Genomic DNA, 13,262 nt, shown 5'->3' on the forward strand with positions numbered 1-13,262 from the left:
CCCATGGTATTGACACTGTAGAAACACTGAGGCAGAATTGTTAAGAAAACTGTACCCTATGGATTTCTCAATTGTCTGTATCATAGTACCAAATGAAACTACCAATGTTGTTAGAGGAATACACCATTTCTGCTCCTCCATCCACTGGTCAGTCACACACTACTGCAAAACAAAGCTTACCCACTTTTTAGGTTTTCTTTTTTTGGTTTTGATAAATAAAACTTCCTCTGCAATATTTTTAATACTGTTGCCTCCTGCCTCTTCTTCTTCTTCTTCTTTTTTTTTTTTAAGATCTTGGATGTTTGTGTGCTTTGGAAAAGTAATTACTTGACATAACTGATGAATGAAACAGACACATTGCAGAATCAATAAACCTATTAGTATCAGAAGAAAATAAAATGCACAGAAAACTTCTGTTCCATGTAGACATAAACAGAAGGCAATAGCAATGCTTATATGGGACAATTTACAGTTCTTCTGCAATCAAGGTTAAACTAAAACTTTCAATTAATTGCTATGCATCTCAGCTTCACTGGTTAGTAGGAAGATGAGAGTGGATGAAGTTCTTTCAGAACTGTTTTTTTATGGGCAGGATTCAGGTGGGGAGGCACTGGGGGGAGAAACATGTTTTGTAGCTATCTACAAGTCCCTGGATGTCCTAGATGGGGATGAAGAGAGGTGAATATAGTAAGAGTGGTAGGAACAGTTTGTCAACAAGTATTGCTACACAGCATGTGCAAGAGTTAATAAAATAAATTATACACCACATTTTCTTTTCAAGCAAGCTTTAAATAGTCCATATGTAACAGAATCATGTGTTACAGACAAGAAACTCTTGCTGCCAAAACACAGGATGAGTGTTTTTCCCAATCGTTCTTTCCAAATTACAGACTTAGGAAAAAATATTTCAAGAAATTACAAGATTTTAAAAAATAAAATTATGCTAAAACCCAGAAAAGGCCAAGAGAATAGAATGGTGAAGTACATGAACAAGTCATCAGAAAAATGTTAGTACACAGGTACTTACAAAAAACTTACAGGAATGGACATAAAGGCTTTTAAGACACAGATAATTAGCAGGCTAATTCAGGATCAAAGGGCAGAATGCATAGGCTTTATTATAAATTCTGTAATTCATGCATTTGTGTGTGCAGATAAAATATATTTAAAGCCATGTATTTAAATGCCATCAAAAAGACACTTGAACTTCTCCCCAGCAACATCTGCTGACTTCAGGGAAGAAGAACCCAGTTTTACTTACTTTTGTGCACTGGCCTAATCCAAACTCATAATCTGTAAAAGGGAACAAAGTATAAGAAAGCAAGCAGGCATTTTATCTGAGCCACTCGGCAACACTGGGACAAAGATCCAAACCCACTTTTTGGTAATCAGCATCCCTGGAATGGAATGGCAGCAGCACCAGCCTGGAGAGTTCTCAGTGTGTTTCAGAAAGTGGCTCCAAGAAGAACAATCCAAGGGTTGAGTGGGAAAAATTAGAAATTAACCGTGTGGTAAATAGATAGATGGATAGATGGACAGATGGATAGATAGATAGATAGATAGATAGATAGATAGATAGATAGATAGATGGCTTTTTTTTCAGAGCAAAATAAGGTAGCGCTACCAAGTAAGTGGCAATATGGTGTGTGCATTAAGATATATAAGTGAAATCTGCTTGGGGCACCTTCACTCAAAGGAATAAGTCTTCTTAAAATATAATTATAATAATAATTATAATAATAATAATACTTCTTTATACTTGCCACTTGTTAGCAATTGTTTACATCGTAGAAAAATAGATAGTATTCTGTAACAAGAAATATAGTTACTTTGTTAAAATGGGCTATTTTAAACCAGCTATTATTCTTTCATATAAAGAATTTCTAAACAGCAAAACAAAAACAGGTAATACTGAGTGCAAAACAGCCAGTGGTATACTTTGCATTGGTTTGAAACATAGTTGCCAGCTACTATAATTACATGTTCTGTACACTGTACTACAAAAGTCTTCCATCTTTTAGAAGCTTTTGCATTTTGTTTTTCTTCTTTATAGGTGGCAAGTAAGTATTTAATCCAAGTAAATTCAAACTCTGGAAGTCAGAGAGAATTTCACAATCAGTCTTTGCTACCACTCTTTCACATTCCTTCCCCCACGCAGTGCAGCAGCACTTTCTACTTATGGCCAAAAATCCCTTAAGTTAAACAAAGTTCAGAATGTAGATACTTAGAAGTGTAGCTTATAGATTCACATTCTTTTAAAAATAATTTCACAAATTTCCCACGTTTACATTTACACCAATGTAACACCTCACTTGATGCATTTCATTATCCTTGCTAAAGACTGAAATAAAGTTCAGATGAAAACTCTTTGCCAATGGTAGGTATTGTCTTAAACACTACAAAGCCAGATGGTTCCAATGTAGGAGTCATTTTTCTGTGGTCTCCGCAACAGTTTCAGACATGAATAGCTAATTCCTAGTGGCAGTGGTAAAGGCATTATCAGTACACCATGAACATCACAAATGGAGACAATTTCCAAATGTTAAAGAACAAAAACCAAACAAAAAGCACCCAGAAAAAAATCAGTGAAACATTCTTAGTAGAGCAGAAATCTCTCTATTCTCCTCTTCACTAATCTCACACCTTTTCAACTTTGGTGGGGTCATATGTATCTGGAAAAAAAACAAGAAAACACCATTAATAATGTATTGTGAAATCTATTCAATATTTCTAGCTGTGAAAATGACACATCTTTTCCCTAGTTTTTATTTTAAAAAAGAGAAGCTGATAAAGCTTGCTGCATTAAAGATACATATCACATTCCTGACCCAAATTCTGTGTTTTTACCACTATAATTCAGCAACAGCTCTGACCAAATGCATGAAGATAGAATTTGGGAAGGCCTTAGATAGGTAGGAACAAGCATACTGAATGTTAAGTGATTACTTCCAGTTTTCAGGTGCTTTGACAAGAAGAAAAAGACATAAGATTTGTTCCCCCTTGCACTGAACACTAAGGACCAGCAAATGCTTTAAGCATCCTAGCAGGGTGTGTAAGGCTGGCTGAAGGAGTGATTATGCCATGCAGTCATCAGGGTCTTTTCATTTGATTGCAAATCCTTCATTTCAGATTAATTCAACAGAAAACAGGAAAGCACAGCTGCATTGCATCACTATGGTTAGTCTGTCTTGCTTCAGTCTGCAAAACTGCAGCTCAGGTTTCAGCCTTATTCACTAGAGCACTGGAATGGCTTGCTACCACTCTTCTTCACTTCTAGCCTCCCTCCTGCCAGTTCACAGGACATACCATAGGCTGGTTTTCCTTTTCCCAAATCCCTGAGGACACTCTTCTATCAGGTTTCTTAATTGGGTTTATCCCACTGCTGGCCATATAGTAAGCAGACATGAGCCTTTTCCTTCACCCTTGTCACTCTGGGAGAGGATTGCAACGAAAAGGCTTTGCCCTGTGAGCTCTGCCTGCCCAGTGCCATCATGCAGATGCCTGGCTTGCCCTTGTTGTGCATGGTCATGGCATGTAGGAGCCAGGGCTACCTAGGGAGGAGTCAGCAGGCACAGAGGGCCCAGACAAACCAGCACTGCAGCCGCGCTGCCGCGTGCTGCTTCTGCTCTTACACAACCTGGGAATCTGTGCTAACCTTAAACGTCCCTCCCGTAGGCTGTACTCCCACTGCACTCACATTTAAACAGCTGAGCATGAAAATAATTCCACACACAAATATCACACTTTGGAGTAAAACATTCATCCTCAGGACTTTCGTGTTGATGTGAGTGAATGTCTTCATTCAAACATAAAAAGCATAAAAATCCTCCAGGGAAATTTTTGCTCCTATGTGCAAGTGTCCATCTGCTACATCCACACTCACGTCAAGGGGGAACTGGCTAAGAAAGGACTTCTGGATTTGGCCCCAGTGGGTGGACTTGTATTGCAGAATCTTTTATCACTTCTCTTGCCCACCCTCCTGGAGCTGCTAGTCCAGCCAAGAAAGGAGTCTGTGCCAGCAACACCTATTATTTCTGCTAAGCCTTTTCTGGTATTTCCAAACAGACACCACATGAATGCAAAAAATCAACAGAAATAAAGCTTTTGTGGGATAATGAGCTCTAGGATAGTGCGGCATCTTTTTAAGCTTAATGCACTGATGGTGTATGAAGATGCCTCTAAAGCAGTAACATTTTTTTTGGTCATAAATATTTTGCCATCTAAACTGTTAGAAATTCTGTTAAAAATTCTGAAGTGTTCTGTGACAGGTTGACCTAAGGATAAAAATGGATTTGCATTTCAGAAACCTGATTTTCCTAAGGCCAGACACATTCCCATTAACAGAATTCCCCACAAAATTTCAGGTGCTCACTGTTTCAGGGAGTGGCAAGACAGGGGTGGGGAGGAAGGGAGAAAACCAGGCCACAAGACATGGAGCCTCTGCAAGGCTCAGTATATTCCCTGAAAGCTTACCCATGCCCTCAGCACCTAAACCAAGGACACAAAAGTGCCAGACTGACAGGCCAGGTCACCCTTTTGAGGGGGACAGACATTGGAGTTCTAGCACTGATACAGAAATGCTTATTCAACATTTGGTTAAGCTCATTTGAAATGCTCTCTACAGAAACAAAGCCAGATTAGCAGACTCATGTCTTCCAACAGCAAAGGAGAAAAGACATCCAATGCATTTGGGAACACTTAGAGATGTTCTCCTAATGGCAGTATTTGCATAGTAAGATGAGCTTGCACTCAGTTTTGGCAGGGCTCTTACTCTGAGATGACTGTTCGTCTGCCAAGCTACATTATACATGTAAAAGCCTGTTTCTGCTAAGGGCTGCAGCCTCTGTGACAGGCCCAGTCTGCAATTATAAGTCTAACATCATCCTACCTTGCTCCAAATAGAGTGGCCTTTTAGAATGGAATATTTGCTCTTTGAAAGCAACAAAAACAATCAGGATTTCAGGATTAATTCTCATTTGGGCTTTCAATGGTACCAATGAGCTGTTGTGAAAATTGGAATGAGATTTAAAAGAGGAAGACACAACATCAGGCCCTCTTACAAACATGAATCTACAGTCACCCTGTAAGGTGAAGCTTTTGGGGCCAGCAACAAATCAGGGTCTCTTTGGATGGGAAGAGGCCAGAAGCCACCTGCCCACCCCACATGTGTCACCCTGGACATGCACAGCAGGAAGGGACATTCATGCCATTCAAACACAAGAAGGGCTGTTATGGCTGTGAGGGAGCTGCTGCAGTGGGAACACACTGCAGAATATAAGCCTGGCATCGTCAGCAAGAAGGATAAATTTAGATCTAATTTACTGCAGAATAACTCTCCAATAAAATGCACACAATCTGTTTTGATACATCCCTGAAGTCATGTCACCACAACAGTTATTTTCTTCACTCCAGCAGAAACCCCAAGGGAGGAAAGCATATGAAATGCATGTGGGGCAGACTAGACCTGATGGGTACAAGAAAGCTGAATCAGTCTGTTTGAAAAATCTGGTCTGGAGAAATACAGTTCAGAGAAGAGAGAGACAAAGATGTGGGATACAGAAAAAGACATGGAGAAAAAGGCTTCAAGGCTGCAGGAGTCAATACTTAGAACTCACACAAGCATTTCTTTTCAGTTGGAATTGCATATATCCAGTTTAAAGTATACCTCATTTAATTTCAGTCCCTCTGTACTGGAAAACTGTGAATAGATTTTTATCAATAAGGTTAAATGAATAACCTGTGCAGATTTCAAGGCAAAGTGTCAACTGTAACAGAAAGGATGGAAAAAGGAAGGAGGAGATTAATATTAATTTAACAGCTTTCACACTCTATGTTTGCTCACTCCAATTTATTTAATAGACTAGGCAGGTGGCCTGGGAGATTTATCCCTTTACACAGATCTATAGCAACAACTGATTTTCAGTTGTTAAAAAAAATGCTAAATGAAAACTGTTTCAGAGAGGGAACTGCTCATGTTACTTTGGGGATGCATATGGACTACACAAGTTTATATGTTTTAGAGAGAGATCAGAAACACCAAAAATAGTAAAAAAAAAAAAGGTGTTCACTGAAAAAGTCAACTTTCCATTTGTCCTGGGGTTAATAGTTATTCTCAACATCTGATCTGGAAAATATTCATGAGAGAGAGAATTTCCAGGCCCCTATATGCAGCCATTTCCCAGAGGCTTCATAGAAGAACATCAGATTTTTATTTTTAGTTTCTTCTGAACTATGATATAGTATGTGTCTACTTAAGTATTAGAGAAGGAAAAAAATTGGCATTCAAGGAACAGCTATGATTAAATGACCACATGTTCCCAAACACTGGCATTAGAGTGACTGTCTTTGAACTCCACTGTTTTAGCCTGGCCATTCCCTGAAACAATTAGACAGAGACAAGACCTTAGGGAGCACTCCAGTCTCTGTGAATGAATTTCTGTATCACAAGTGAGTTTCACAGTAACAATTCCTAAAATGGGACCAGAGAACACTCATCTTTTCCACAAGGAGAGCAAAGTGGGTGGCTCCCAGATGAGGATAGTACCACCTACAGCCTGTTACTATTTGAGCAGCATTACGTGGGCATAAGCAAACCGATCATGCCCGTTACATAAGAAACGAGTACCCATCTGGATCTCCCATAACAGGGTCTTACCTAAAGAAAAATCTCTGTCGATTTTCTTCTTGTCCATTCCACCTAAACATCCATTTTCAGTGAGAGAGATAACACGCTTGGAAACAGCCCCTGAGCTTGCCAGTTTGCTTCCTCTCTCCTCTGGTACCTTCAACAGCTTCTCCTCATCCACCTCCTCTCCCGAGTCTGCGCTCTTAATGCTCAGGCGTCTCATGCGTGACACAGAGTCAACTTCTTTCATCCGCACCAAGCGATCCATGGCAGTCCGGCTGGGTGGAGACGTGAGCTTGCCTTGGAGTGTCTCTATCACTTTTGAGGTGCTCCTCACTCTCTTTTCTGAATGCTGATAAGCAGCTGACTTGCAAACCAAGTTTTGGTCCTCACCTTGGCTGGGACTCACAGGCTGTTCAAGAACTTGCTCAGTTACCAGTGGTTTAGCGCTGGCTTCTTGGAGAGTGGCCTGGCTTTCAACAGGGTATAAAGATCGCCCTCCTGCTCTGACAAAGAGAGCGCTCTCCGTCCAGCCACACTTTCGTCTGCCTTCATAAGAATCTTCTTTTTTTCCTTCTTTGTTACTTACTGTGTTCCCTACAGTTGATGACTCAAAGTCCTGAGCACCGTTTGAAGGGCTAGTGCCTGGGTGGGGCCCAGCATGGTCATCTGGAAGGAGAGACTCCACTGCTATATCTATACCTAAAATTCTTGCAGCTCTTGCCTGCAATGACTCATTCACAGGGATTTCCACTGCATTTGCATCTGAAGAGTGATCAGAATTGTTAGCACCAGGTTCTGGGGCCACATCAAGTCCTACTGACCTCAAATCTGGCTCAGAGCACCTTTGGTTCCTCTTTGTTAGTGACAAGCGTACTCCTGACCCTCTCTCTAATACCCTATCATTTGTGGGAGTTGCACCTCTGCTTAGTTTAACAAAGTCTAGGTAATTTTGGTCTTCACTCATCTCCTGCAAGATAGGGTTATTGAAAGGATTACTGTAACATGAACTACTTGAGCTACTGGACAAAACTCTTTTGATAGGGCTGTCATGAACTGGCTGTTTGCTTGTTCTGCTCTTGGCTTCCCCCATCCCCATTTCTGTTTTCAGTCTTCCATCTGCTGGCCTGACTCCTTCACTGCTCCCTCCTGGCTTTGAGAAACCTTGAGAGCCACCACATCTTAGCTCGCCACCATGCTCTGTCCCCATGCTCCAACTTTCAGACTTACTTTTAACCCTTCCTGACCTAATTACCGGCACCTCTGGCACAACCATTTCTGATTTCCCACCATGTTTTGGCTCCTGGCTTGATTTCTCTTTTCTGGACTCCCTCCTGTGCATAAAGGCACCTGCCTGCAGAGGAGCTGCAGCACTTTCCAAATCTTCTTCACTGCTTGTGCTCTCCTCCTGCCCTTGCAGCTCCTTGTTAAAACTTTCTAGCTCACTTATTACATCCCAGGGACGGCGACTTACAGGTTTCAACAGGAACTGCCCAAATGGTTCTGTACTGTTGCAGGGAGCACCTGGTTCTCCCTTAACTATATCTCCCTTGGAAAGAAGGCCATTTTCCCTCTCTTGGACAGGCACAGGCTGGCTCTGGTGGGCTTTTGGGGAGGGAGACTTAAGGACTGAGATGGCAGTCCTAGAAAATGCACTGTTGCTAGACTGGCTAAGGTGTGTCTGGCCCTTCATACTGTAACTGTTCTGTCTGCAGCCTCTCTCATCAGAAGGTGACCCTGTCTGTTTTGGCCCCATTGGGGATGTTGTACATCCTGGGAGTTTTGGAGATAGCTGTTTGCTACTATCAGGCTTCCCAGGCTTTGTACCATGGAAAAATTCTGGGCTCTCGGGTTCTTCAGAGAAACTTGTCTGTGTCTGCTGGTCTTTGTACTGATCACCTGGCCAGGAGCCAGAATATTTCAGCTCTCTGTGTTTTGTAGGCTGAATAAATCTGAGGTCATTCATTTGTTTGAACTCTTCTGGTCTCCACAGCTCTTGTTTTTGTAACTCATTTTTATTGGTCATGCTTCCTGTAAGCGCTTGTAACTCCAAGTCTGTTGAAGACATACTTAAGAGACTTTGTTCTTGCAAAGCCCCATTGTTATCAAACCTATTCTTATCAGGGCTCTGAGTTATGTTGTTGTTCCTATCTGTATCTGGCAGATTGGATTCTGATTTAACTGGGATGGAGACCAAACAAAATATAGTTTCATTCATTTTTTTCTTTGAACTCTTTTTGCTCTGCATCCCAACTCCAGGTTCAAACTTTTTCACTTTTGTAACAGTCTCACAGGTGTTGTCCATATGTGAATTTCTTACAGAAAGTTTGCCTTTTGTGTACTCTGTGCTGGCTTCGTTACGGGGGCTGTGATTAGCTGCTCTACAATTGTCTCTTTGGTCCGGCAAGGCACAGTTTTCCTGATCTCGGATGGATGGTGCCAACCATCTGTTGCTATGGGTGGAGCTGTCAGAAGTTCTTTCTCCCTTTGCAGAACTGGACAAGTTTGATGCATCCACAAAGGCACTGTTGCACTGTACTTCAAGATTTCTCTCTTGCAAAGCACCAGAACTGGGACTACATGCATTTTCAGTGTGGTTAGAGTTGCCCTGCAGACCTTCCAGTGGTGCAATTTTAATGTGTCGTATCCGAGGATCATCAAAGGGAATGTACTGAACGGAACGCAGGTGGTCAGCAGGGCGCCTTGCATGGCTTTGCTTCTCATGAGGAAAATGGTTGTCTTTGCAAGGGTCACCCCCCACTTCAAAAGTATTCATTGCTGGTCGTTGGCAGGGGACAACCCGCTCTGCAGGACCCTGTGGATCACTGCTGGCGCACGTGTTGGTTTTAGGCACTTCACTGGGGGAATGGGGGGTCGTGTGTTGGTGAGGTGGGGATTTGTAAGAAGGAGGAGGTACATACACTGGGGGCTCCAAACCAGAATCTGGAATGCCAGCATCTTGCCTTGGCTCATTGACTTTGGCTAAGTAGGAGATAGGTTCCTCTTTCTGGTAGTGGTCCTGGAAACCCACGGTTTCTGCAGGTGCCCTAGTCTGCCGCTGCAGTTCATAGGATGGAGGCTTGAGAGGTCTCCCATACTTGGGCTTCACCAGGGGAAGGAAATTGCCTCCTGTTCCATGGTGCTTGGCTGGTTCCACACTCAGTCTGTTTGGGGAATAGGAGGGGGTTTTAGTGACACTGAGCGAGTTGTTACTGTTGGTCAGGGAGGGCATTTCCACGCACCTCATGCTCTCAGGTGAAAGGACCCTTGGCAAGGACTGTGATTTCCCCCTGCTCTGGGTGCTGAGCACGTTGTCTCCCAGCGTCAGCGAATACAGCTCTTGAAGCAGCTTCTCCCTGTCACCCTCAGACATTTGCCTCCCTACCTTTTTTGGCTGGTTCCAGCTCTCTACTTCCAGACTTTGCCATTTGCAGCTGCTGGACACTTCACAGCTTTTCTGCAAGCCACTTCTTCTGCCATACCCTGCACCTGTGCCCACCTTCAGCTGATTCTCCTTGGGCTGCCGAGGTGCCCCTGGGGATGCAGCCAGGCCTTTCATCTCCACACTGGCCTTCTGGGAATAGCCCAGTAGCACACTGAAGTCCTGTCCTCGTCTTCTCCAATAGGCCAGATCTTTATCAGTCTTCGGCTGGGAAGACCGTGCTAAATGAGGCCTGTCATAAGCCCTGGAAAAAAAAGCAGTGTCAGAGGCAGTGTGCACAGGTGCCTGTTCTTTCTACCATGGGTAAGGCCATTAGGAGGTCAAATGATGAGTTATGCCAATGGGGTTTTGTGTAATCAAGTTGCAACCAGATGACAATTTTAATGAGAGGATTTAAAAGTCAGTCAATTAACATGGGTAAAGGAAGGGAAAGAAGCTCATCTGACAGGTTGTTAGCTATGCAAAGATGTTAGAGAGACAAATGCAGAGTTACCTGCTGTGCAAACATGCACAGCCCTCCTTGATGGACATTAGAAAATTCCCTGCCCACAGCAGGGGGCTTGGAACTAGATGATCTTGAAGGCCCCTTCCAACCCAGACCAGCCTCTGATTCTAAGATACCATTCTAAAACCAGAAGTGACTGTCTTAAATTACTTCTGTATCCTGCTAAATTAAAATCTATAGATGTCAAGGAGACTACTGTGGTATTCAAGTTTAATAGAATTCCAAGAAGCAGAGGTAGGGAGAACAGGTAGGTGTCTATATCATAAGATTTCATAAGATACAGTCTGTAAGAAACATGATTTGCATCCTGGTAAAAGTGCTGAAATTAAACATGTCAGTTCCTGAATTGATTCTTGTTCATCGTTCTGCGGAAAAAATTTCTTCAGGGTGCTTTGGATTAAATGACACATGTCACAACAATGGTGATGTATCAACACAGTTCTGAATAAGACGGAACCAATATTTTAAATGTAAAATACCTCAAAAGAAGTTTAAAATTCTTAAATAAAATAATCTATCGGTGAAATATGAAAGACATTAGACATTGCAGATTAGATATTCAGAACACAGATTTACATGAACAAAATAGGTTCATTGTCTATTCTGAACAGAGTGTAAACTGTTTTATACATTTCTGCAGATCAAAATTGGTACCCTTCTATATAAATAATTAATTTTCTACTTGAATAGCATTCTGCTATTCTTGTACCTAAGGTGTCCAACAATATAACTGCCTTTACACTATGTGGCTGCCACCAGCATAAGACTGGAAAGAAAAATCTAAATTGACAGAAATAGGACAAGTATGTAGATAGAACCCAAGAATTTCTTCCTCCTCCCTGCACCCCAAGGTATATAAACAGCATCATCTGGCTGTTTTTTACTAAAAACATGATCTATGTAAATGATCTATTTAAATAGGACCTTGTGAAGACATAATACAAATCAAAATTCAGAATGAAAATTAAGCCATGCAGATCCACAGCAATTTTCTTTTATGTATATTACTTTCATCCTATGAGTCTAAAAGTTTAAAAACCAGACTGGGATAAGGAGCATCTTGTTCACATTAATTCAATTGGATTGAGATTGAGCTTCTGAACAAAATGTTCTGCCTCTGAAGCATGAAACACAGTTTGATTGCTGAACCCCAAGAAGGAACAGACATCTCCATTAATCAATGAAATATAACAGGACACCTTCTATATCAGAAGCTGACTGTGGTAACAACAAAAACTTCCATGTGGAAATATACAGCTGAACAAAAGTTGTTTTCTATCTTTTCATCTCATCCCCATACTGCTGTGGCACCATCTATATCTGTGTTTACAAAATGAGGTGAGAAACAGGGTCCAGTAAGAGTGAGGAGAAAATGAACAGGTTCTCTTTCTGATTGATTTTATCCATCATTGTAAAAGGGTCTACAGAAATTTCAGGAAGTACAGTCGTAGATTCCAAGATCAGAAGAGACCATTAGAATTATTTAGTTTGACATCTTGCTCAGCACAGGCCATCAGACTTCTTTGAGATGATTCCTGCTTAAGTGGTAGCGTCTCTTAGAAAAGCACCTAAAAATTCTGATTTTTAAATATCCTGTGATGTTGCAAAGCTTAAGTCACCATTAAAAAAACCCCATAAAGTAACCAAAAATCCTTTTCAACAGAAAGAGAGAAAGCCCCTCCATTTATTAAAAGCTGTTTAAAATATTAAACTTATTTTTAAAGGTTAATAACTAGGCTTCAGTAATGAACTTTAGAACATGATACAATCCACTGTGTAACCTGTACATCATTGCAACAAGACTGTAAAAAAGACATTTAAAAGGAGGCATTTAGAGCATTTTAAAACCTGATCCTTTCTAAGATCTACTCATAGGACAGACAGTATCTGTCTGTCTAAATCCTGGCTAAGGCACTAGAAGTGCTTACATAGCCAGCCTCTATCAGGGACCCCATAAACTTGTGAAGATGACACTGCACTGTGTGGAGAGGATGCTCCAAGGACCCTCCAGTGCAGCTCCATCCTGAAGTCTCCTCTGCTCCCAGTGATGGAGAGCAGCTCCTGCACCCCTGCATGCAGGCATGGTAGGCAGGCACAGCCCAACCACCCTGCCTGTGGCCACAGCTGCAGCACAGAGTGCCTCCCTCCTGGACATGTGGCACTTCTGGCTCTTGCAGTCCATCAAGTGCTGGAAGGGGAAACTTCCAAGAGCCACTCCAAGTCTAAAATGCTTCACTGCAGCCTCACCAAAGGTGAGGTGGTGCATATCACCAGAGAGAAGACTTCAGAGCCCCTCTGTGCAGCAGCTCATCTCTGACTCTGCCACTACACAATTCTGTGTCTCTCCAGGATGTGCCAATGCTGATGCACAAAGAAATGCACACCCAGACACAGCAGCTTCCACGTGCCTGCTAGCTGGGAGGAGGATGGAGCTGAGGATGGAGCAGTCCCATGGCACCAACTGTGGAGATTTAAGTTCCAGGGACAGAGTGGTCCCAAGGGATCAAGGAGATGGGTTTTAACATTATGAACTCTCTTCTAACAGGCCTGCTTCTAATACGTATCACATTTGCTCTCATAAAATGCTTTGAATTGATTCTATATAAAGTCAGTTTAATTAAAATGGTTCAAAACCCCCAAAACTATTTCTAGCTTTCTGTGAATTTTAGGTCTTTACAAGAAATGAGGCC

At 42.0% G+C, this 13,262-nt stretch overlaps 1 protein-coding gene across 3 annotated transcripts in view; it reads right to left on the bottom strand.

Annotated features, from left to right (window-relative positions):
• Positions 1-357: 357 nt before the first annotated feature.
• The window catches only part of JCAD (junctional cadherin 5 associated), a 60,283-nt gene continuing 47,378 nt past the window's right edge, over positions 358-13,262 (bottom strand). For 2 of the 3 annotated variants that reach the window (XM_036398173.2, XM_036398177.1), the window contains exon 3: positions 2,689-10,311. In XM_036398173.2, the coding sequence (XP_036254066.1) occupies positions 6,561-10,311 (3,751 nt within the window). In that variant the 3' untranslated portion in view covers positions 2,689-6,560. The other variant, XM_036398184.2, reaches the window with a different exon arrangement.

This window comes from Molothrus ater, chromosome 1 (assembly GCF_012460135.2).
Source record: "Molothrus ater isolate BHLD 08-10-18 breed brown headed cowbird chromosome 1, BPBGC_Mater_1.1, whole genome shotgun sequence".
Taxonomy (NCBI): Eukaryota; Metazoa; Chordata; class Aves; order Passeriformes; family Icteridae; genus Molothrus; species Molothrus ater.